Source organism: Pistacia vera, unplaced genomic scaffold (assembly GCF_008641045.1).
Source record: "Pistacia vera cultivar Batoury unplaced genomic scaffold, PisVer_v2 Contig512, whole genome shotgun sequence".
Classification (NCBI taxonomy): domain Eukaryota; kingdom Viridiplantae; phylum Streptophyta; class Magnoliopsida; order Sapindales; family Anacardiaceae; genus Pistacia; species Pistacia vera.
In genome coordinates this window covers 863939-889303 of record NW_022196349.1, presented here as the reverse complement: position 1 = coordinate 889303, position 25365 = coordinate 863939, and the positions used below count along the sequence as shown (strand labels likewise).

Genomic DNA, 25365 nt, shown 5'->3' with positions numbered 1-25365 from the left:
TAAGGGCATTTATGTCCTAAAAATTTTGTATATAAAAATAAATTAGTTCATTAGTATTTTTGTAAATTGTTTTTAAAACAAGGGCATTATTGTTGAAATTTTTTAATAATTATGGGTAAAATTATAACAAAAATAAGATTAATAAGTAATCTTAAAATACTTAAGAAAATTGAGGTAATCAGATTACCTCCTATATTTCCAACAATAATTATTATTGGTCTTGGGAGATTACCGAGATCTTATATTACGTGATAACCAAACGTGGTAATCAAGTAATATAAGATGACATTACCTCAATAATCTTCCATTACTCCGAATCAAACATAATCTTAAAGAAGAAAAAAACTCCCTAGCACCCCGACCCTAGGATAAAAACCAAGGGAATATTAAATGGTGATCAATGGTATGCTAGACCAATTTTGTGTTGAACCAATATTTTAATTCGTTTATGCAATAATTAGTAAAAATTCTTACATTTTTATTTGGCTCCTTGATTCTCTATTTTTTTTTTCTTACTAGAAAAGGTAAATTACTAGATATTTTCAAACATAACCATCTCGATATTTCATGTAACAAAAATATTAAGATTTTATTTAAAAACCATGTCTTCAACCCATTTCTAAAGCCTTGTTTGGATTAAGAGATTCTAAATGAATGATTTCGTTATATTTATGAATTTGGTAAAATCCTTCGTTTGGTTTAAAAAAAAAAAAAAATATATTGAAATCCTTGGATTTTGGAAAATCCACCACCCTCTAGAATCCTTCATTTTTTAGGGTTTTAAAATCTCACATGGTAGGTGGGATTTCGGCAAATTCATTAATTTTAATAAAATGAGAGATTTTGTTAATATTTTAACTTTTTAATACTATCCTTGTTAATAATTTAATATCTCAGTAATTATCCTTTACTCTAATTAAAAAAAATATATTTGTCGTTCTCTCTTTTTTAGCTCTTCACCTTTATATCATCAACATCTTCAAAGCATATTAGAGAAATTATTTGCAATATATGTATGGTTATGTTAAATGTTTTAATATGAAATTATTCAACTATTCAAGTTATCATAAATGAAGATGGTTGATAATATATTATATTAACTTGGAATTCTATTCTTTTTTTACCAAATCACAAAAAATCATTTATTATAATTGAGTTTCTTTATCAAATATAATTTAATTTGTATTTAATTAGATAAAAGTTGAATTTTTGTTCGTTTTGGGTATTGAGGGTAAAGTTGAAAATTATTTATCAAATCTATGAATTGTATTCATCTAACTAAACATGAGTATAAGAATTTGAATCAACAAACTATATATTTTACATTTAAACCAAATAATAGAATTTATCAAATACATGAATTTTGAATCCATAGATAGTACAAATTCCATAGATCTTAAAATCTTTCTCTTAAGATAATTATTTGAAATTATAGGGATAGATCATCGGCTGTGGCCCAAAACTTGTCCAGCCCATCAGTTTCAGTCAGAACCAGACCTATCAAACAGGCCGACCGCACTTAAACGCACGTGGCAACCGCCCATTGGTCAAGATGACGCCAAACACAAATACATAAACAAACAAATAATTTCCTTCAAAATTAAAATTTTTCTCCACTTTCCTTCATTGAAAATAATAGATTCTCAAAGCCTAGTAAGTAACTCTTGATTTCTTAATTAATCTTAGGTTTTTTACGCTTTCGATTTCATTTTCTTCAATTTAGGGTTTCTCTGGTGATAAATTTTTAATTTTTTGTTCCATTTTTGCCTAATTACTTGCTTAGATTTTACGATGAAAGAATAAGAATCAGGAAATATTGAGAGTAATTTTTAGGTTTTAATTCTATTAATTTTAACTTTCCTTCACTTTCTCGGCAACCAAACAGAAGATTAGCTAGTTCTAGATCGGTGCTTAGATTGAATTGGTGTAATTTTAATTTGTTTGGGTTAGGTTATTGTTGAAAATATGTTTATTGATTGAATTATATTGTGTGACAGCGGCTGTTTCGAAATGGTGAGGCTGCCAACGTACGCGGGGTGTAGTTTAACGCTTACTATAGCTGTTATTTACCATGCTTTTAGTAGTAGAAAACAATTCTATCCTGCTATGGTTTATCTATCAACTTCTAAGATCAGTTTGGTGCTGCTTCTGAATATGGGTTTGGTGGTAATGTGTGTCTTGTGGCAAATGATCAAACGGTTATTCCTTGGCACTCTCCGGGAAGCGGAGGTTGAAAGGTTGAATGAGCAGTCTAGGAGGGAGATCATGGAGATTCTGTTTGCAATTACTATATTTCGGCAGGACTTTTCGGTTTCGTTCCTTGCTATGGTTACTACACTGTTGTTGATCAAAGCTTTGCATTGGTTGGCTCAGAAGAGGGTGGAGTACATTGAGACGACCCCAACTGTCCCCATGTTGTCTCATGTTCGGATTGTTTCTTTTATGGGTTTCCTTCTTCTTCTGGATTCTCTCTTTTTGTATAGTTCCGTTAAGTTCTTGATACAAACACGGCAGGCTTCTGTTTCTCTCTTCTTTTCGTTTGAGTAAGTTATATATGCTCATTCTTTTCTTCTTTGTTCTTCTTATTGTCACCATTACTTTTTAATAGTTCATAAGTGCGGATTTTTTAAATGATAATAATAATATTATTATTATAATTCTCTTTTGTGTACATATACTTATATGCCTGAGTTTAAGGTTATTAATTGGTATAGGCGCATACTCATGACATTGAGTGGTCATGTCTGATAAATATACATCTACGTGCTTGATTTTACCAAAGAGCATGATAGATCTTAGATGATACTTTGAAAGCTGCGTTTAGGGCTTAATGTTTATAACAATTGTTGTTTCCAAAATAGAGGTTGGAGAATGTCAACAAGTTTTGGTTAAAATATGATCATGACATGAAGTGACAACTGGTTCTTTTTATTTATTGAAAGCATAATATGATTTCTTAGGGTTCTATTATAAATAAACTCAAATTGATATTTGAAGTTGATATATATGGACCTGTTTTTTGTCATTGATTGGAGCCTTGGTGATATAAAAGAAAGTTGAAATTTTTCCCTTAGAGCACTTAGTTCTGTTCTATGGTGGTCTGGGTTATGCTCTAGATAAATTTGTTCCTTCTCATAATGTTTATCTTCTTTGAATACCTCAATATTTTTAAGTGACATGTTATTCATGCTTGTTTTGGATTATTTGAGAAATAAGATTTCTTGTTATTTTTAGCTGGTAATTTGGAAAAGCTAAATTAATTTGGTGTTTATATTCGAAATTAGATGAACACAATTTGAACAACAAAAAAATATTAGTGACCCATGTTATGGCCTTATGGGTCACCCATAACATGGATGAAAGGGAATATATTTTTTGTAGTTACATAAGGAATGCATTATTGGTTGTTTTGCATTGCACTAATGACTATAACTTTTGTGTTAGGTACATGATACTGGCAACAACAACGGTGTCGATATTTGTAAAGTATATTTTCTATGTGAGTGACATGCTTATGGAAGGGCAATGGGAAAGAAAGGCTGTTTACACCTTCTACTTGGAACTTATCCGTGACTTGCTTCATTTATCCATGTACCTTTGCTTCTTTCTTGTGATATTTATGTAAGTAATTCATGCGGCTTCAGTTTTTGCTTAATTATGTGTTTTTTATATGGCATTCATAGATTGCATGTGGACTTCACTAATATATGCACACCAGTTGAGATATAAACTTTTTTTCAGTTATTCTCAAGATTGTGTTTGAATTCACACACCTAATGCTACTGTTGGACTATTGTGTCCTATTGGTGCTTGATCCTTAAGTGTTTTCACGAGATTATTTGTTCTTTCACAACTGATGTTTGTTTAATATTGCTTTTATATAAGACTTTTCTGACATATTCATTGTTGCCTCATTTGACTGTAGTACCTATTTGTAAAGGTTATGCTTTTCTTGCATCCTTTCTATGGCTGAAATTGGGCTGGTTTCTGCAGGAACTATGGTGTTCCTTTGCACTTAATTCGAGAGCTTTATGAGACATTTAGGAATTTCAGGATTCGTGTTGCTGATTATGTTCGTTATCGGAAGATCACTTCAAATATGAATGATCGATTTCCAGATGCGACCCCGGAAGAGCTGAATGCGTTAGTTATAATCTTACTTTAGCATTGAGTTTATGATAATATTAATGTAAATCATCATTCTTAATTGCTTCTGGTGGATATGCAGAAGTGATTCAACATGCATTATATGTCGTGAGGAGATGACCACAGCCAAGAAATTAATTTGTGGACATCTTTTTCATGTTCATTGCCTCCGCTCCTGGTTAGAGCGGCAGCATACCTGTCCAACTTGCAGAGCTCTAGTTGTACCACCTGAAGGGGGGGCAAGTACAGCTGGAGGACAACATGGACCAAGACCAGATGCTCATCATGCAGGTAATCAATCCCAGTATTACATGTCATCTGATCCTATTTAGTTTGTTAATCAGTTAATCAATCACTGTATTACATTTTGTCTGATCCTAATTATCTTTATAGGTTCTGATTTCTGGTCTTGATTATAAGCTGAAGTTGTTTGTCTTTCCTTCATGTTGGTGTATAGTTATTGCAATAATAAATAACTAAAATAAAAATAATTAAAAGCTGGAGATTTTTTCTTGGTTTTTACACTCTTAATTAGTTAATTTTGCTGACATTGACTGCTGAAATTGAAAACAGAAAACCTCAGTAGAACATATTGAAAAGTGTGGTGTTTGGGCAAAAGTTTAGTATGTGAAGTTAAAAGCAATTCTTTTACTTGTTTGCTCCTTTCATGTTTGGAAACATGGGGTTTGCTGAAGTCATGCAGTTTTTGGGACTGGCTGGACCACTGGAAAGTGCTCTTCAGTTATTCCTTTGTTATTTCTGAATTGAGGAAATGAATAAAATATATTTTGACCAACTATGTTCTTCTATTCTGAACTCTGAAAGCGTTAGAAACAAATATTTTTGAGTACCTCTGCAATTTTCTTCCCGTCTTTACCTTATGCTTTTCTGGACCAAAATGGATCTTGAGTTTTGATCAATTAAAGGATTATAAATTGAAATGAAATAACAGGATAAAGATAAATAAACCAGCACCATATAAAAAGTTATTTATTTGTTTTTCTCTGGAGGACCAGGATATACAATTCTAACTCTCTTAGGGGATTCTATCTACAAATGATATGTCCTGATTTTTGTTTAATTATAATTTTGTAATGCCCTTGGAAGTTTAGAAGCTTATTGTCCGCACACCTGTGAGGGAGTGCAGATAAATAGCACAGAATGCTTGCTTGGCCAAAAAGTATCTTGATTAGAATAATTTGTTTTTAGATTGGTTGATTTCTCGCAGACTGCCTTTGGCACCTAAAATAGTAGAGCATATATATATTATATAGAGGATGTACATATTACTTGAACTACATCTATAAGCTGTTCAAGAGTTATTTTATGTATTTGGTGTGAAACTCTATACTAATGTGTCATACTCAGTTTTCTTTACTGCAGTGCTTAAGCGAATCTTTTGGCCTTTGAATCTTTGTGGTTGATGGTTTCATTTTATTCATGATGCATATCATTTTAGCCAAGTGGGCAGCATTTGTGTTGCTTGTGCTTTAATTTAGTGAAGCCAACTAATAGATGATTTGGAAAACACTGGCTAATTGTTTTTATCTGGCAACAGGTACAGGCAATTCAACAGCAACCCAGAGTTCAGCTGATGGTTTGGCTGACAATAACTTGAGCCAGCACCAGGCCAGGCTCCAGGCTGCTGCTGCCGCTGCCTCAATATATGGGAAATCCTTTGTTTATCCTTCTCCTAACTCACCAGTGTGGTAGGTGCTGTGGTGCTAGTTAATGTCAACATTTGTATTTGACAACTGATGCATGGTGTCTACCCATTTTTATAGTGTTATAGGATTATCTTGACAATTGGGATAAATGTTCACGATTGTTTGCACACATACACACCCACCAGTCTGCAACTTAGATTGTTGTCAAATTTGTGCTCTGATTGTAAAGTAGAAATATATTTAAATTTTGAATTTGTCAATTGTTAGAGGTTGTCTATTGACTTAGTGGTTTTTCTGGATCTCTAAAGGTTTGGGTTCTGCTTCTATATCCAACTTTATTTTTCCTTTTAAAAATATGTTAGTCCCATTTGCTTGGTGTCACTAGATCTGGGTTTGTGGCTCGGTATTGGTTTGCTACTCCAACTGCTGGTTCCTGTCCAGTGTGATAATTTTATGATGAAATAAAGCAAGAGCTTGAAAAATATCTTATAATGTATGCAGGTCTCCTGGATATGTTGTACTTCCTCAGTCCTATAGGCCACTGGGTGATTCCACCAATGTGGAATCTCGTGGAGAACAAGCTTCCAGTGGACAAGAACAGTTTCAGAATCCTGGTGCATCTACGTCCTTTCCCTTTGCTCAATTTCCACATGGTTTTGTCCCTTTTCAGGCACCTGGTGCTAATGTGACATATGGAGAAAGATTGGAAGCTCAGAAGAAGTTCATCAAGCACCAGATTGAGGTACCATCCCAGCACCAATTCCATGTATTCTTGCTTTCTCATTTGAACCATGCATCTAAGGTTTCAGCAAGCAAGGTATCAGCATTAAATGGTGTTTTAGATGTGCTTATTGTGAGATTTGGAGTACCTGACATACATGAATGGGCATGACATATCATTCTATATTTGGTCATTTTGTTTCCCAAATAGGTTTTTCCGGTTGCATTAGGACATCACCTTTTAATTTAATTTTTCTTTAATTTCTTTGACTTTGTATATAAACTTGTAGTCTTTGAAACGATAACTTTTGCTCTGCCATATTTGGTTCCCCTGCCTTATTTTGCTTAATCTTCTTACAGGTCTTGCAAGACCAGCTCCAACAATTGCAAAAGTTGAAACCGGAGGCAAGTTCTGAGAAGGATTCTTCTGAATTATCAGATGGCAAAGGAAAGACTGTCGCATCTTCTTCATTGCCGGTTTCGGACTGCGGTCGTCACAGTGACAATGAAGAGACAGCTTCATAGTTTTTATTGGCAGAATTCCAGTTGTAATACAGGGAGACTTGAAGAGTTTGGATGTAGAGAAAAGATATCGGGGGACAAGAACAAATATTAGGCGTTTCTTGATTAAAAAATTAATCATCCAAGCAATGTTGTATTGGGTCGGAATCTTTTTTTTTTCCTTTTTTATACTGAACAGTACCTGGAGCCATTTCCAATATGTAAAATTGTCTTTCGCCATTGATGGAAGATGTGGATGCTTTAGTGCTAACAATTGCATACACCTTGTTCCTTATCCATCGCATAGCCATTGTTCATTAATCTGGCAACAATTAATATAATTTTAAAAAATTGTGCTTGCAGAACTTTATTCTTTAAGTAGTTACGTTTTGAAAAGAAAATTTTCCAGGTGCTAACTTAAAAATTTGGTTCTTCATGCCAAGAGTATACTATTATATGCTGGCTGCCGAAAGGTCACGATGAACTTGGGAAGCTCTGTCAATAACAAAGAAGGTTTGAGTATATTACAACTACTGAGCTTATCAAGGAAATTGTATGGTTACAAAGTTTAGTTGTTAAGCTGAGAGCAAAACATGCATAGGCATATTGGAGTTAAAAGCAATATTTTAAAACCCGGATCGGCCCGACCGGTTTAACCGGGACTCAGAAGCTGCAAGGGGCCGGGTTTATATTTTTTCTATTCACCAAAAACCCTAGGATTTGGAAGGATGATTGGCGGACAATTGACGGCCGGCATGTTAGGGCTTTTGAAGAGAAAGTGACGGTGAATGCAATGGTGGTGACGGAGTTGATTTCTGGTAAGTAAATCGATCAGAAATCGAACAAAACTAGCAGCGGCAACAACTGGCTTTTGCTAGCGATTGGCGAGGCTAACGAGGGTGGGGTGAGGTGGGTTTTGCTTAGGAGGAAGAGGGGAGTAATTTCTAGGTAATGGGGAGGGTTGTTGACGCCAGCGTCGATGAGATCTGGCCTGGAATGCCAACGTTGGTGTCAGTGAGATCTGGTCGAATCCAACCTACTTCGGCCAGATCTTGGGTATAATTAAGAGGAATGGGCTCAAGGGATGATTGGGGTTGCACTTGGGGTGTCGTCGCCATTAACCAGTCGCCGGCCGATTTGTATTTGGGGTGTGTTTGTTAAACTTTAAACCTATAGGGACTTAACTGTAATTACTAGGGGTGTATTTGCTGAATTTTAGAAGTTTTTATCAACTGGTTTGACCGTTGGTCAACCCAGGACCCGACAACTTTGCCAGGTTTCACCCCGGGTTGGGTTTTAAAACATTGGTTAAAAGTTTTGCTTAATCTGAGGAGTATTGAATTGAGGGATTGTCTTCATCCAAAAGATTCATACTAAAGAGAATCCTACTGTTATGATACAAAACCAGTAATGGAGCTAAGTTCAAAAATTGCTTGGACTTGTTGAGGTATACTAATTTTGTAGAAGCTCGAAGACATGTAAGCTATTTGATGAAGTGAAAATGCATAAACTCATGCTATCCAAGGTGGAAGATTTGTAAAAATTGGCTCAACATAAGTCAGCTAGGGCAAAATCCAAGCTGAGGTAGGCTTACAACACTTTGTGGCAAAGCTGAGCATGGAATGGCAAAGCTAGGCACGAAATGTGGAAGTTGTGCATGACAAAGAAACTTGAAGCTACTAAGACTTAACTTCTTTCAAACGATAGGAAACTCAAGTTGGACAAGTCAGCTACTAGGTTGTGGGAAAGAAGGTATAATCCAAGTAGGATTTGGAGACTTGGGATTCTTGTTGTTATAGTATTAGAATGTGTAGAGTTTGTGTCTTACTACAAAATAGGCTAGGTCTTTCTATTCTACTGAAACATTGTGAAGTCTTTACAGACTATAAACAAGGGCTTGTAACATAGTTCTAAGGGAGAGCTTAGAGTATATATAGAGACATCGACCTTCTTTTTTGGTAGATAGGCCGAGCCTTTGGGCTGATATTTAATCTATGGCACATGATCTCGAGACTTCCCCACCATATCAGCGTGGGTTCAGGCAAAAACATCCAAGTTGGCCTTTGGAAACTCAACTAGCTGTTCAGACAGTTTTTTGCCGAGGTTGCCCCCAATCTTGAGTGTGTGAGTAGGCTTTCAGTCATCGATAGGGACCTAGCCTAGTTCTCCACAAGGCCGGTTGAAGGCTCTTTCTTGTGAATACGAGGATCAATGGTATCCTGGACTGGTGCAGGCTGTGGCTCGATTCTTGTAATTACCATTGTTTGAGGTCGATTCTCTCTTTGGGCAAGTGTGATTGCTTAGTTGTAAGATTCCCTGGAATCTTTTTGCTACCCTTTGACAATTATAACTCCTATTGGAGTCAGGAACTTCATTGCTTGGCAATGAATTGGTGATGAAACGACAACAGATCTTTGTGAATGACGGCAAAGGAGATCAGGCGAGGGAAGACCAGTAGTTGGGGAGGCCAATTGACGTCAAGGAAGAGCAAAAGTCGTCAGAAAAAGGATGAAACACAATTGGAAGTCGAAACGTTGTCAGTGGTGAGGAATATGAAGCATTATGGTGGTGAAAGTGATGGATGATGACGACTGACGATGGGGAAAGGTGAAGAGTCATCGGAATAGGGAAATGGAAGGTCGCCGGCAATGAAGCTAGGTTTGGGGTGAGCAGCGGTTGCTTTTGCGTGACCTCTCACTTTCCTCTTACAATGGGGATGTCAAATATCAGTTCGGTCCCTACACAGTTTTTTTTTGACAAAATCAACCCCAAATGTAAATGACGCTCTCCAACTTACTCTTTGCTCGTCCTTGAGTAAAGTCAAATGAATTCTTTCATCATCCTCACAAACCACACACAACCATATTCATCAACAATCAAGACATTCATTAAAAGGTAAAGTGAAGAGTTTGAATAGATGAAGTAAACAACACAATCCTAAATAAAGAACTAAAGTTTTTGTCAAGATTTGCCTATCTCCACTCATGCTTCTCAAACACACATCCCATGCTCATATCATATTGTAGAAATGCAATGCAAGACTCCCAAACTTATATACATGCAACATAAAGCTCATTTTCCATACAAGATTTTGATAGATTTTCTTTTTCATTCATTAATTGTTTTCTCTTCTTTTCTTTTTCTTTTTATTGTCTTAACTTCTTAAGCTTTCTAGAAGGTTTGTATAGCGGACTTTATGTCAATCACTCCTAAACCAGATGGCTATAGGGCACTAACTGTAGAACACCCCTCAGACTTACGCACTCGAACCGACTAGGCTACAAGTCAAGACTTATTATTTTTTATAAGACTCATAATCTATATAATGACTTATTAAGCTTTCTAGAAAACCCATGTAACGAGCTTTGGGCCAACCTCTCCCAAGCAATAACTTTAGGGAATTAGGTGTAGAACACCCCTAGAGCTTACTTGCTTGAGCCAACTACGCTTCAAATCAAAACAAGATCACTAAGCAACATTTAAGCACTTTCAAAGACAAAGATTACCATTTTTATGTATACAAGATAATAAATGAAAATTTTCTCAATGGGCATGCAAAGTATGTGAAAGATTTGCATAAACATTAAAACACATGACATTCACACAAAACAGTGTCTAACCACAACTATGGACAAATCTAGCACATAACAGAAACAATAATTCAATATTTAAAACCATGTTGCAACAAACTATTTTCACAAACGTCACAAAACCTTTTAACTAGCACCTCAGTTGTTTCTAAAATGATGATTATGCATGAATTCATGAAAATTTTTAAAATAGCTCACTTTTTCCACCTTTGGATTTACAAGAGTAAGATTCAGCACATTTTCCACAAAAAATTTAAGCATAATCCATTCAACACACATTCTCCACAAAAACACACATCCTCTATTCTCACATCATTAATCAACACAATCAATCAACATACACCAGTCAACACTCCATTCAAAACATACATCCTTCGCAATACACATCAACACATCCTTCACAAAACAAGCTCAATCAATACTCCCCAACTTCAAATGTCATTTTCCTCAATGACTCACAAAAAACAAAATCATTCTCCTCAACTTAGCATTAAGTGATCTCAAATGGCAACAAAAACCAATCCAACAATAACAACATAAAGGGTGGAAAGATACAACCTGAGGAGCAATGACGAGATTATCACCAACAGGAGCTGCCAAGCATGTTGAGGACTATTCAATGACCAGACCACATGAGCACTCAACCACAACACATATATGGAAAATCCTACAAAGACAAAAACAAAAAAGACATTAAAGCAATAAAGAAGTATTTAAAAGGTAGGTTGTCTCCCCTAAGCGCGAAGTTTAAAGTCTTTAGCCACACTTAGTGCACTTAGATGACTATGGTGGTTGAAATATTAGTGGTGCACTACATAACCATCGCAAATAAGAAAAAGGTTCTAATACTAGTGGTGATTCAATTGATTGAAACTTTGGTATCTTAGACAATGATGATAAATACTCAAACATAATGGTCCAGGGCCTACCTACTGAAGTGGACGGGCCATCTAAATATGCACCAACCTCCTGGATTTCAGATGAAGCACTCATACTTACTACATCCTCAACAGATGGCTTCAAACAAGTGTAAACAATGTCCTCAGGCAACAACTATGGAGTATGACCCTCCACTAGACCGTTGATGGACTCAACCATGAAACACTCATTAACATCCTCATACACTGGTCCTAAGCTAGCTTTAAACACATTAAGCCTAAGTTTCCTATTCCCGAATGACACCTCAATCTCAGCTGACCTACAATTAATGCAAGCATTAATAGTTGCTAGAAAGGTCTACCTAAGATAATTGGGGGCATGCTACCACTGCTGGTATATTCCATGTCTACGACAAGGAAATCCACAAAAAAAATATAAGTCTTTAACCTTTACCAACACATTTTCAATCAGGTCCTTAAGCATCTTAACTAAACGATTACCTAACTACAGGATGACTTCGATAGACTTAAGTTTATCTAGATTAAATTGCTCATATACCAAAGTAGGCAATAGATTTACACTTGCTCCTAAGTTAAGGAGTGCTCTCTCAATAGTGATGTTACCTATTACAAGAAATAATAGGAGCACTAGGATCTTTTAACTTTAAGGGAAGGCGATTTGAAACAATTAGTCTTAGGTGTGTGAGACTTAATTCGCCTCTTTATGGACACAAGTCTTTTGGGAACTTTACATAGATAGGAATTTATTTAATGGCTTCTAACAATTGGATGTTAATTTGCACCTGTTTGAATAGCTCAACCATTTCCTCCATCTTAGCATTTTTCTAAGAATTGGGTACATTGTGAGACTCTAAACACTGAGGAAATGGTGCTCTAGGAATATAAGATGTAGGAGATGGTTATTTCTTCCAACTTTCTCCTTAGTTGGTTTATGCACAATTGACTCTAAGGTTGGTTCTCTCTCACCCCTCTCGGTTTGGTTCCTATCTAAATTCTTGTTCTTGCTAACCTTGACATGTAATTCCCTTTTAGACCTAACCAACTCTCGATCACTCTTTAGAGTCATCACAACATTAGCTTATTCATGATACCCCCTTTAATGATGGGCACTATTGGGGTTACTAACAACTTGACTGGGTAGTTGGCCTGACTCCCTCCTATTGACAACTTCAACTATTTGACTAATTTGGGTCTCTAGCTTACTAATGGATTCAGAATGGGAATGTGTCAGCTGGGTACTTTACTCTAATTCACAGAAGCTAGCATTAATGTTAGCATTTTGCTCCTACATGGTCTAGAGCATCTAAACCATCATTGATTCAAGTGAACCGGGCACTAAAGTGGGTTGCTGAACTGGGGGTGGGATCCTAGGTTGGGTAGGTGGTTGGATTGAAGGTAACTCCCTATAATTCCCTTGCTTATTGGAAGAACTATTTCCATATGGCATATTATTGGAGGTATTTTGAGTTGGTTGTGGCTTTCATGAAAATTTAGGGTGGTTATGCCACCCCGGGTTATAAGTGTTCGAGTACAGGTTATTTCATCTCTAGGAGCTTTGTGCAACCTACACTTGCTCCTCAAAAGGATTGAGAATGGGTTCCTCAGCTAGATGGTCAAGTATGGAGTGCATGGCAAAAACATCTTGATTTACCCTACTTTGAGATGATTGTGTAGAGGTATGCTCTTGTATAGATACAAATTTGTCAAATTGATGGGCCAACGCTTGTAGCTTGGAACTAATGTCATCTAAACGTGACACCTCATACAAGCCACCCTTCCTGAATGGCAGCCCTAAGATATGCATTCTAGATGTAGACATGTGGTGCATGAAATTTTCACTTAAGGTCTTGAAGAGTTGTCATAACTCATCTTCGTCCTTGTGCATAAATGTTCTTCCTACCTATTCTTATGCCTCTCAGTCAGTCTATCATAAAAACTATGCACTAATTTCCATCTAGGGACTACGTGATGGGGACACTTCTAAGCATTTCCTTTAAACGTTCCCAACTCTCATAAAATTCCTCGCCATCTAGTTGAGTGAAACTAGTGATGGCTTGTCTTATGCTACTAGTTTTGCCTATGGGAAAATACTTTTTGAGGAATTCCTATTGCATTTGGACCCAAGAGGTAATAGACCCTGCTGCCAAAGAATTGAGCCATTGTTTGGCTCGACACTTTAATGAGAATGGGAATAGAATTAAGTGCATGACATCCTCATTTACATTTGGAAGTTGAACCGTGGATCAAACCTCTAAAACTTTATCTAAATGTTTATAAGGCTCCTAATTTAAGTTCCCATAATATAATGGCAACAATTGGATGACACTAGTTTTAATCTCATAATGTGGTGTTTGGATGTTTGGAGCGTAGATGCATGAGGCTGAGGTGTATGCAGTGGGAATAAAGTGCTAACTAAGAGGCATATGCCTGGGTACTTCGTTATCACCAATCCTATGTGCTTGTTTTTCTATTCTTGCTACAAATGCATTCAATTTCAAGGTTCAACGATAATAACTCTTCATGACACGATCGTTTGGTTTGCATTCATCAATCAAACACACAGGAGGCTACACAAACAACTGCAACAACAATTCATAGAAAAAGAAAAAGAACAAGAACTAAAAGCAATTCCGAGGATTAAAACTCAAAATGCACAAATAAAGAAAATTAAAAACTAATATACTACATGCAAATACTATAAAGCAACTTCAATAAGCACACAAAACAAAATTAAAATTTAATAAAACTCTAACCAACTAAACAAACAACAGACGATCAAATAACTAAAACTAACAATAAAGTAAAAGAAATTAGTACTAACACAAAAATTAAATCCTATGAACAAACACAAAATATGCAACAATAAGAGGCAATACTAACTATGACTAAACTACCACTCTAAAATGCTATCCATTCATGCAAATGATTAATCAAAACTAAAAAGAACTAAACCTAAAAAGATAAAAGAGTTTCACAATTGTTTCACGCTAAAACTTTGCTTCACGTGGCACATTGTAGCATTTCCCAAATTGTAACTTTCCTACACAACAAAGAAAAACATGAATGAATATGTCCTAATGAAAATTAAAGAAAAAAAAAATTTAAAATTAAAATATTTACAAACTCAAAACACACAAGATCAAAAGCTCATTGCTCCACGACAACGAGCCAAAATTTTGTTGAGCCAATCGTCACAGCTAAACAATTAATCCTAATTACCGTAGTTCATAGTAAGTAGAGTCAAATCCATAGAGAGCAAGACTAATGATTTAATGTATATTTAAGTCTAACAAAAGGGAAATTGAGTAATTTGATCAATTAAAAACTAAGAAAACTAATTAATTGCAAGAAATTAAATTTTGCTAACTAAGACACAATAGCACAAATGTTGCCCTTCGAATTTGGCTCAACCCCACGATTAACTCCCACAATTCCTCTACTCACTCTTAGATTTCCTAAACCTACAAGGTTAGGTAAATCGTAAAATGGTATAATCTATCTTGTGTCTCTACTAATTTAATCAAAGATAGATTGGTTAAGGACTATATCTAAGTATAATATATCTTGTCTCTCTATTGATTCTATTAGAGATCAATTTGTTAAAAACTATCATCGATTTATCAAGAATGCTAACAATATAAATCACTAGCTGGTACAAACCAAATACGTACAACATATTAACCTTGTATTATCCAATCAATCAATTGTCACTTTGAATGAATTCCAAGCAAAAATATTGATAAATGTAATATCACTTGATTGCAATCTAACTTGAAGTAATTGAAAGCAATAATCACATTCAACATGCAATTAGTTCAATTTCAACAGGAATCGTCAAAGGACATCAACAATCCAAACACGTCATGTATCAAAATCATGTTAAAGTATTGAAATCACACTAAAATGAAAACAAACATAATTCCAACACAACACACAATGCAAATAATCAGTCCAATATCAATTTCAATCCAGCTAGTCAAGAAATGCAATAAAAAGGAGCTGTGGATGTCAACTGTGAACAGGCAATCGGGAGCTCAGTCGCTCATGTTAGTATTGATGGTGGCTGGAAAGACGAAAAATGGGTTGGTCATAGTGGAAATCAAGTGACCGATAGCTAGAGAGGGTGGTCTGTGGCTGAGGAAGACCAAGGGATGTCAAGGAAGATGAACAGCCACGATGGCGGCAGCATCCGCCAGCAGGTGATGAAATAGGGATCCAAGGGAGTAGATCAGGTGTTAGGGAGTCCAATCATTGTCGAAAAGTGAGCGAAATCATGGTTGGAAGTCGAACGGTCACTGGTGGCACTTGTGATGAAACGACGACGGATCTTCGTAAATGACGGCAAGGAAGATCGAGCAAGGGAAAACTGGCAGCTAGGGAGGCCAATTGACACTGAGGAAGGGCAAAAGTCACCAAAAAAAGGATGAAACGCCGTTGGAAATCGAAACGTCACCGATGGTGAGGAATACGAAGCATCATGATGGTGAGAAGTGATGGATGATAAAGACGGATGATAAAGACAGATGATGGGAGAAGGTGAAATAGAAGGCCATCAATGGTGGAGCTAGGGTTTTGGGTGAGCGGCGACTGCTTTTGCGTGACCTTTTACCTTCCTTTTATAGTGAGGATGGCATATATCAGTTCGGTCCCTACACGAATAAAAAATGACAAAAGCAACCCCAAATGTAAATAACAATTTGACCCCTGAACAGTATGATATAGACAACATCAACCCTAATCAATAAATCACACCCTAATATCAACTTACACCATCTCAAAATTCATTCCAAACATGCAACATTTGTAAGAAAAATTTAGAATTTGATTTTCAAGAATAATTTCATAAATTCTTAAATTGTCTCAATATAATTTCAATTAAATTACAAATGGGGTATTTTTATCACCTAAATAGAGTCATTTTGATGAATCTAACATATACGTTTTCAATAGACATTAGAAATACAAACATATCATGCATCATAATCATATTAAAGCATTGCAATTAAACTGAAACGAAAACAAATACAATCTAAATACAAAATATTTAACCAACTGTCCATTGTTTGGATTCAATCCAACCATTCAAGAGATGTTGTGAAGAAAAACTGTGGTCGTCGATCTTGGTTTGGCCTTCACTGTAACAGGCAACCGGAAGCTCAACTGCTCAAGGTGGTGTTGATGGTGGCTAGAAAAGATGAGAAAGTCGTCATGGTGAAGAATGAGTCATTGGCAACTGTAGAGGGTGATTTGTGGCTGAGTAAGACCAAAAGATGTTGAGGAAGACGAACGATCGTTGGGAAGACAAATGCTCGCGACAGATTCCGATAAGATAATGGTAAATGGGCTTGCGAGAAGGTAGATCGAAGCTGGGGGAAGTCGAATCGGTAGCTAGTGAGGTGGATTATCATCAAAAAATGAAGGAAACACATTGGAAGATGAAACATCGCTGGTGGTGCGAAGATGAACGTTGCGACGAGACGACAAAACGATAATGGAAGATGTTGGTTGGTAGCTCTCGATGATGGGATGAAGAAATCAGTAGCTGGGGAGTCCAACCGTCACTGGAGTTTGCCGAATAATGGAGATGAAGGTCTAGGGTTTGGGTGAGCGGTAACTTTTGGCGAGATGACGACAACTCTTCATGAAACGGCTACGAGGGAGCTCAGCTGAAGGTGAAACTGTCGATTGGCATGGGAAGATAAAGAGCCAATTGGCTAGTCGGTGGCAGCTTAGGGTTTTGTGGTCTACAATTGCCATTTATGGGACCTTTGGCTTTCCTTTTATAGCAAATATGGAAAACATCAATGTGCTCCCTACACAAAGAAAAAGTGACAAAATCAACCCCAAATATAATTATCAATTTGACCCTGAACAGCACAAAAGAGACAAAATCAACCCTGATTAGTAAATCACACCCTAATATCAACTTACTCAATCCCAAATTTCAATCCAAGCATGCAAAATTGTAAGAAAAATTTAGAATGTGATTTCCATGAATAATTTCACAAGCTCCTTTATTGTCTCAAAATAATCAAATTTTAAGTACAAATGGAGTATTTTAATCACTTTAGTAGAGTCATTTTCATGACTCTAACACTTCTCTCCTTATCACCCTTCAAATAAACTTTCATTTTATTGTTTCACTTCTTTTTCTTTTTTTCCTTCTAAAGTTCCAAATAAATTTTTCTATCTTCAATATTTTTCTCTCAATATATATTGTATAAACTACACCAACAAAATATTATTACTTACCATACATGTATTTGTTTAAATATATAAGTCTTCGACTTTTTTACAATATGCTTTTTACAAAACTATTAGAAAATAATAATGTTTTGTTTACAACTGAGTTATATAAACAAACAAAAATTACACAAAAATATGTAAAATGACTATTCTGTTTCTTGTTTTTCATCTGTTTGTATGATTCAGTTGTATGACTCCGTTGTAAGCATAACATTGCTCATTAGAAAATAATCGATCTTGAAAACTCTTCCTTAAAAGCCATTTAACATTAAAATGTTTCAAGTTTTCTGATATTCAAAAGTTCTAAAAAAAAAAGAAGAAGAAAAAGAAAAAAAAAAAAAGAAGCTATCAAGTAAGCGAAGTCATCTTTTTTTTTTTTTTTTCCCCTCTCTATCTCTCTTTATTTTTTTTTTATTTTTTTTATTTTTTATATACTAGAGATTTCTTTTAGATTTTGTTAAATAAACTTTTTGTTTTGTTTTGTTTTTTTTCTTATTCTAAATTTAGTCAATTTGGCTCGAAACACCCAATAAATTTCTTAGAATTGCTTAAAGTCTTGGTCAGCATTAATAATTTGAGCTACGCAACGTGGACAAGAAAACTCGAGAATTGTTTTCAAGTCTGAGTCTCGGTCAACCTATACTTAAATGACAAAAACGAGAGAAGGATCATGCATGCTACATATATTACTCTGTTCTATAAAGTAATTAATATAATAATCATAGGAAGTAGATTTAAAAAAAATTTGAGAGAAGGATCATGCATGCTACATATATTAATTAATTTTTCAAGCCTTGTCAAAATATTTCAATTAAGTTTACATTAACAAGTGGTCTTCATCATATATATTTATATGCAATTGTCACCTAAGAAGAGTAAAATTTACATCATTTGACGTGAAGAATTTGAATAAACATTCGAGAATTGTAGTATCAATCACAAATAATAGTCTTTCCTATGCAGTATTGAACAAAGAACAACTTTAAATACTAAGCACAATTTTATTATTGATTTAAATGATCATAAGATTTAATAGTGCATGAACTCAAGATACATACACATTAACGACTACACTCTAAAATGAAAATGCTCAGAAACTAATGGTTAATGGTCCTGAAACACTTGAAATCAGCATTATTGTCACCGAGGTGAAACACTTGAAAGAGTTACCTCATTGGTGGAGGAAACTTTAATATCTAATGAAGATTGAGGTAAATTCACAACTCTACCAACAGAAAATGCAGGTTCAGTTGGTTTAGGAAGTGTAATTGTATCACTACCCAACATAACTACTACAGATGACATGGTAGGCCTGTCTACTGGATCTTCTTGAACGCACAACAATCCAATATTTATATATTTCAATAGTTCAACCGGAACACACGATTGCGCCAAAACTGGATCCATCAGCTCTAATGCATATTCTCCGCACCATAGTTTCCATGTCTGAAATATTATTCATGTTATAAACTGTTAACTAAGATTATTGGTGTATAATTCGTTTAAGCTAGATCATTGTTCAAATTAAAGATTGAGATAGGGATATACATAATTAAGGAGGCTTTGACCATGTTCTGAAAGATAAAATCCATTATTCTTTTTCCCGCTTACAATCTCGAGTAGAAGAACTCCGAAACTAAAAACATCAGATTTAACTGAAAATAATCCTTCCATAGCATACTCTGGAGCCATATACCCACTGTTACAAATTGGAACAACAAAATAATTATGATTTAATCCAACAAAATAAATCAATGACATTTACATGTTAAAACTCTTTTACAAAAAAACAAAAATTTCTCATACTGTCTAGATTTACTTTAAAAAAATTATCAGATAATTATATTTAAAATTTGGATCATCTTCTTATTTGAACTCATCCAAGAAAGTAAGACAATTATTCTAAGTGGAAGCATTTTCCAGCAAAGAAAGGAAGCAAATCAAAATAGGAAATTATTAATGCACTTACTATGTGCCAACAACTCTGTTGGTGGTAGCTTCATTTTGATTTCTACCAAATATTCAGGCCATTCCAAAGTCTGATATTCTAAGGTTCATCTCAAAATCTAACAAAACATTACTTGTTTTGAGATCTCGATGAATAACTCTAAGCCGAGAATCCTCGTGCAAATACAATAGACCTCGTGCAATGCCATTAATGATACTTTCACGCATTTTCCAATCCAGTTCTGAGCTCCTAGTCGAATCTGAAAATAAAATATAAATTTCGAACATGGCTTCCCATCAAACAGTTATAGCTAGCATTAGAAATTTTGAGATACGAACCAAAGAGGAGGAAATCAAGGCTTTTGTTGGGCATATATTCATAGATGAGCATTGACTCATTCCCCTCTAAGCAGCAACCCAAAAGTCTCACAAGATTTTTGTGCTGTAATTTGGATATTAAAGTAACTTCATTTTTTAACTCCATTATCCCTTGCCCAGAAGTTCTTGAAAGCCTCTTCACTGCTACTTCCTTACCATCCGCTAACATTCCCTGGAAGTAATTAGTAAACTTTCTGTTATAACAATTAAGAAAAAGAAAAAAAAAATTGTTATAACGGAAATTGAAAATAATTATACCTTGTAGACAGGGCCGAAGCCACCTTCTCCGAGCTTATTTTCCTCAGAAAAATTTTGTGTGGCCTCAATTATGATGCCTAATGGAAACAAGGGGAAGTCTTGAGATTCCAACTGCTCCCCTTGTAATAACATATCATATGAATAATCACCTCCAACTCTGCCCTCTCCCAAGCGAAGTAATTGAACTTCGTTATCACTGGTTAAGTTTTCCTCTGCAAGGCACATTTAATTTAACTTGAAAAAACAGGGGAGGAGTAATATATCTCTTGTGAAATTCTTATGACATATGTGACAATTATTATATTAATTGATCGAAGCATATCTACTTTAATCATTTGTTATTAATTTCCCCATATATAATATATTGCTATATATAACAAGACATTCAAATTTCAAAGTTTATGTAAAATAAAATTAGAAGGTTAATTCTTTCTTAGTTCGAAGTTATAAATCAATTACCTTTGTCTCTTTTGTTTCTTCTCCACTGAAAGAAAGAGCCAAGCAGCAGTACTACTATAATTGCTGATCCTGTCGTGCCAATTGCAATCCATAGTGTTTTTCTTCCTTCCAAATTAAAATATTTTTTATTTAATATTCAAATTTATTTAATCCATATTATGACATCATGCACGAGTATTTAATGGTTTTAAATACGAGAATAACCCAAAAAATAAAACAAAATAAAACAAGAGATAATAAATCATGATCATGATAAAACTTACAATTGAAAGAGGTTTCCTTTTAACTGTCTCAGTCTTCTAACAGTAAATGTGAGCTCTAAGAAATTTAAAAGAAAAATAGTATTAAAATCATTTAAGTGATTAGTTAAACAGATTGGAACTCAACCCTAAACTGTATTCTGACTTTACCTTTGGGAGGTGGAGGTGGAGGTGCTTCATTATAGAACGGGTACAGTTCGTATCGTATGTTACAACTTGGAAACAACGATCTCCCTCCTACTCTTAAAGGAAACCAAGGCAACAATGATGAAATTGAATCTCGAAGACAGCTATTGCAATCAATTTTTGATAGGTCCGGTGTGCACTGCACTAGACCATACAGTGTTTGAAACTCGTCAAGAATAACCTTTCTGGTTGCAAACATTTTGGTAGCGTTTATAGCCTCATCCGTTGCTTCGGTCAGCAAGTTAGATACCATCCGACCAAAGTTATCCGTGCCTGTAAAATTATTTATATTAAGCAAGCGCATAGAGGGGTTTTCGCTCACGGTAGAAAAGAAGAACTTGTTTGAATAATGGAAAAGGCACTCATCGTACCATATTATGCTTTGTTCTCCAATAGGACAAAGATCGGTTAAGTTTCTGGTTGCAACATTAACACAGTGTTGGCAGGTGTCCGTATTGACATCGCCGCGGCAAAGAAAGAGGGCATACAACTTGTCAGGGTCATTGCCTGCGGTAGCGTTGTAAAAACCGTTGGAATATTTATCGTTGAGATAAGCATCTCTTGTAAGAGAAGCCAAGAAAAGTTTGAGGTTTGTTTGAAAGGTGCTGTTCAAAGTTATGTTTGGGCAGAAATGGTGAAGATATGTTGGACTAGCTGCCACTACGAAACTCAGCAAGCTTGGAAGAGAGAGAAACACAAGTATGATATTCATGAGAGAATGCGTTTTGATTCTAAGCCTTTTGTTGCTCAATGGAATATATTTGAAAGATCTAAAGAATTTCCCATTTTTAGTACTAACTCACCAATTTCTAAATCATTGGAATACATTGCATCAATGGTCAGATTCCTGCTATAAATTTGTCTTTAAATTGAAATGACTTCGCACCTGTATATGATGTAGAAACAGATGACTGAGATGAGGACTATTCAACCTTTGTCTTAGAAGACGAGAGACTTACTGCACTAGTCAACGGAGCAGATTAAGTCCAGTCAAATTACGTGTTCCTGTGCCTTTAGAAAAATAAAAGAACATCTCGCCATCCAATTTAATCTGTTGAAATTTAAAACAAAGCAATAATATCACAAAACCTAACAATCAGTTGAAATAAAATTTCTAAAAGGGTATCTGCACCAGCGTTAGCCGCAACTCAACTAAATCTTTACCGGCTAGCTAACAATAGCGCACGAGCAAGCAGTAGAGAAACCAGTGTGTGATCAACTGCAGTCACTCCTCATGGACCACCGATTCCAGCTTAAGGCTTTAAAACTGTAAGAGGAGGTTTTTAATAATTGGAAAACAAGGTTTTTGTAGTGCTCGAGCGTCAAAAAATTTATTGTGAAATTTCGTTCATTGGTTTATTTTATTTTATTTTATCTGAAAACTGAATAAAACTGAATTTCTTTAAAATTTGAATGCTAGCATTGTGTTTTATATTTTATGGTTTGATTACAAGTCTTAAGCTATTTTTTTTTAAATAAAAAGATTTGAAAAGTGAAAATTAACATTTTGACATATATGCCCATTTGATGCTAAATATATCATTACTTCAAAATAAATTTTATATAATATTATTTAAGCCATGTTTTAATTTTATAAACTTATAAATTAACATAAATATCTAGTTGAATTAAATTGTTTGATCTAAAACTTTTAACATAAGTTAAAAAAAAAAGGCATATGATAAAAAGTGTTAAAAAAGGTTTTTTAAATGGATATATATGTAATTATTAATATTAACAAAGGACAATATTATCGAAATAATTAACACAAAATATTAACCAGAAAACTGATGTTACGGACAGGTCTTTTTGTGTAATATGTCAAAAGCCTAGACAAAAGGCCAATTTCATATGCCTCAGCGGTACTAAATGGGTTTAACCTTATAAATTTTATTTCATAGTTAACTTTTTATGCATAATCATTTTTAAATTTATTAAATATTTTTTGGCTGGTGATTTAGAAAGTATGCAATTATATAGTACCCTGAACTGGTCCTTAGAAGTAAAGTACTAAACTACTATTTTGACAATTGTAAGTGCTTGGTGAAATTCTACAAGAAATAATTACTCAAAAAACATCGCAGCTATTAATTATACCCCCAATGATGTACAGATAAAAACCAACTAAAGTGGTATCTTTCATTGGCAGCGGCAGCGCATGTACAACAAACAACAAAGGCTAAAAGACTCGGCCAAAGGATGAAATAAAAACATCATGACAAAATTCAATGAAAATGATGGACCAACACTTGTCAAGAGGTAAGCTACTGCCAATCTATTTAATTTATATATGACTTATGACTTTAAAACCTGAACTCTAATTTATCTTATTGAGCAATTAATTGACTTAATTAAATAATTAAATCTCTAACGCTTATCAAGGTTGTTTGCAAGGATTTTTATAGAAGTTCGTTTTCAACGAAACCGACGTTTGGTAGCATTATTTTAATTGATTATTAAAATCTGAAAAAATATAAGCTGTGATTAATCTTTGTCGTTGTCCATACCCACCATGTTCTTGTGAAAATAATAAAAGTATTTGTTTAACTCTAAACATTAATTTTATTTATTTTTGTTGATACTAGATTTTGACACCAACTACTCACACGTGTAAAATGGTAAGTGGGTTTAGAAGTCACACTTGATATGGGAATATCAAATTAAATAATGGGTGAGAAGCAATATTTAAAGAGGTTCAGATGCTCAAAAGCGAATTCTACGTCTACTGCTATTGTATTAATACGAGTAAAGTTAGGTCGCGTTCAGCGAGCTGAGTTACAGTTTAGAGAGAATACAAAGGGAGATAGAGAGAGAGTAAGCTATTTCAGAGTAATATTAGCCAATCCCCACAAATGAGAAGGAATGCCTCTATTTATAGAGGGAGAGTTCAAGGTAATGATTACAAAATCTGCAAGTGGGTAGATGCCGTGCAAATCCTTCTTTGCATCCCATTGGTTACGTGCCCGAGGGATTTCCTTGATTTGTGCAGGGTTTGGACACGTGGGCGATCTCCAACCGCTTGCAAGCCTGGCACTCCCCTACTGCGTTGACAGGAACTATGCCTCTTGCGCCATTACGCGACATGGCTGCACTTGGATGACACATAACCTTCCTGAGCTCTGATTGGCCCTTGCTGACGAGGCTCCACGTCAGCCTTACTTTTCAGGCATAACAGAAGTCCCTCAGTTTTTAAGGTTTAAGGATCGAACCTTAAGAGCTTCATAATTATGCCTCAATTTGACATGTCTCAAATGATGCCTGATCGAACTAACCCGGTGACAAGGAGGTCGCGGTACACATTTTTATGAGTGACCTGAGATGGTCTTCTTCTGCAAAGTCAGCGACCTGGATTAGACCCTACTTAGTGCCGTACCGATGTGCTTCATATCTCGACCAAGGTCCGCGACCTGATAGAACTTAGCATATTTTTACCAAAGACAAGGAATCACATTGTTCCGTAACTAATATGCGACGAAAAGTGTTCTATTCTAACAACCTCTTCAGATGTTATCCGTTGCGCTTGACAGCTAATCCATTAATAAAGTAACATTTATTCTGACAGACGTGTCATGTGCGCAATAAGTGCCAGCTATGCGCATTAAATGCAAGTCATGCTGAAATGACATTCTTTATCAGGGCATTAAATGCGGATGAGAGCGCATTTAATGTGGAGGAGAGAACCGAACTGTCGCTCGGTTATTTCAATGGAGGGAAGCGACGATTGAATTTCTCGAAGTGTGGCAGTTACTCCTTCTCGATGATTGATGACATGTGGTCGCGATTAATGGCGAAAAATGCATTTCGCCCAAGCGTCGCTTGGCTTAGGGAAGACCAATCGCCACTTTCTCCACTATAAAACCCCAAGCTCGTCTTAAGCAATGTCACAACACTCATATTTCCAGAGAAAGTAAAATGCTCTCGCGAGACCAGATTTTCCAATCTCAAGTTGGTGTGCACTTTACGTTTACAGCAAGAAGTTTGATCCACAACCAAGAGGTAAGGAAGATCCTTCAATTACTTTTTTCTTTTTCTGCTTAGTAGATAGCTTATCCAAGCGATAATGGTGGGTGTGAATCTGTTTAATGAACTTTCATGGTGCGTGTTTATG

At 35.3% G+C, this 25365-nt stretch overlaps 2 protein-coding genes and 1 non-coding gene across 3 annotated transcripts; 2 read left to right on the top strand and 1 right to left on the bottom strand.

Moving 5' to 3' along the window:
- The first annotated feature begins 1567 nt into the window (after positions 1-1567).
- LOC116106369 (ERAD-associated E3 ubiquitin-protein ligase HRD1B-like) lies at positions 1568-7305 on the top strand. The gene is made up of 8 exons (XM_031392725.1): positions 1568-1653; positions 1998-2543; positions 3445-3621; positions 3994-4143; positions 4229-4437; positions 5705-5855; positions 6315-6555; positions 6894-7305. Exons 2-8 carry the CDS (start codon positions 2011-2013, stop codon positions 7056-7058), a joined length of 1626 nt encoding a protein of 541 aa, XP_031248585.1. The 5' UTR covers positions 1568-1653; positions 1998-2010; the 3' UTR covers positions 7059-7305.
- A 6178-nt stretch (positions 7306-13483) lies between these two features.
- LOC116106397 lies at positions 13484-13589 on the top strand. The gene has a single exon (XR_004124313.1). It is a non-coding gene; the product is annotated as a small nucleolar RNA R71 (small nucleolar RNA).
- Positions 13590-18885: 5296 nt separating this feature from the next.
- Positions 18886-21510, bottom strand: LOC116106345 (cysteine-rich receptor-like protein kinase 8). Its single transcript, XM_031392700.1, is given in 7 exon segments — positions 18886-19215; positions 19318-19468; positions 19739-19976; positions 20056-20266; positions 20353-20564; positions 20812-20880; positions 21222-21510. Coding segments are annotated over 7 exon segments (1476 nt in total). The 3' UTR covers positions 18886-18909.
- Positions 21511-25365: the final 3855 nt, after the last annotated feature.

Excerpts from the sequence above, each read along its gene's own strand:
- LOC116106369 (XM_031392725.1), top strand. The coding sequence starts at position 2,011 with ATGGTGAGGCTGCCAACGTACGCGGGGTGTAGTTTAACGCTTACTATA. Across the intron at positions 2,544-3,444 it reads TCTCTCTTCTTTTCGTTTGA|GTACATGATACTGGCAACAA; the intron begins GTAAGTTATATA and ends CTTTTGTGTTAG. Across the intron at positions 4,438-5,704 it reads ACCAGATGCTCATCATGCAG|GTACAGGCAATTCAACAGCA; the intron begins GTAATCAATCCC and ends ATCTGGCAACAG.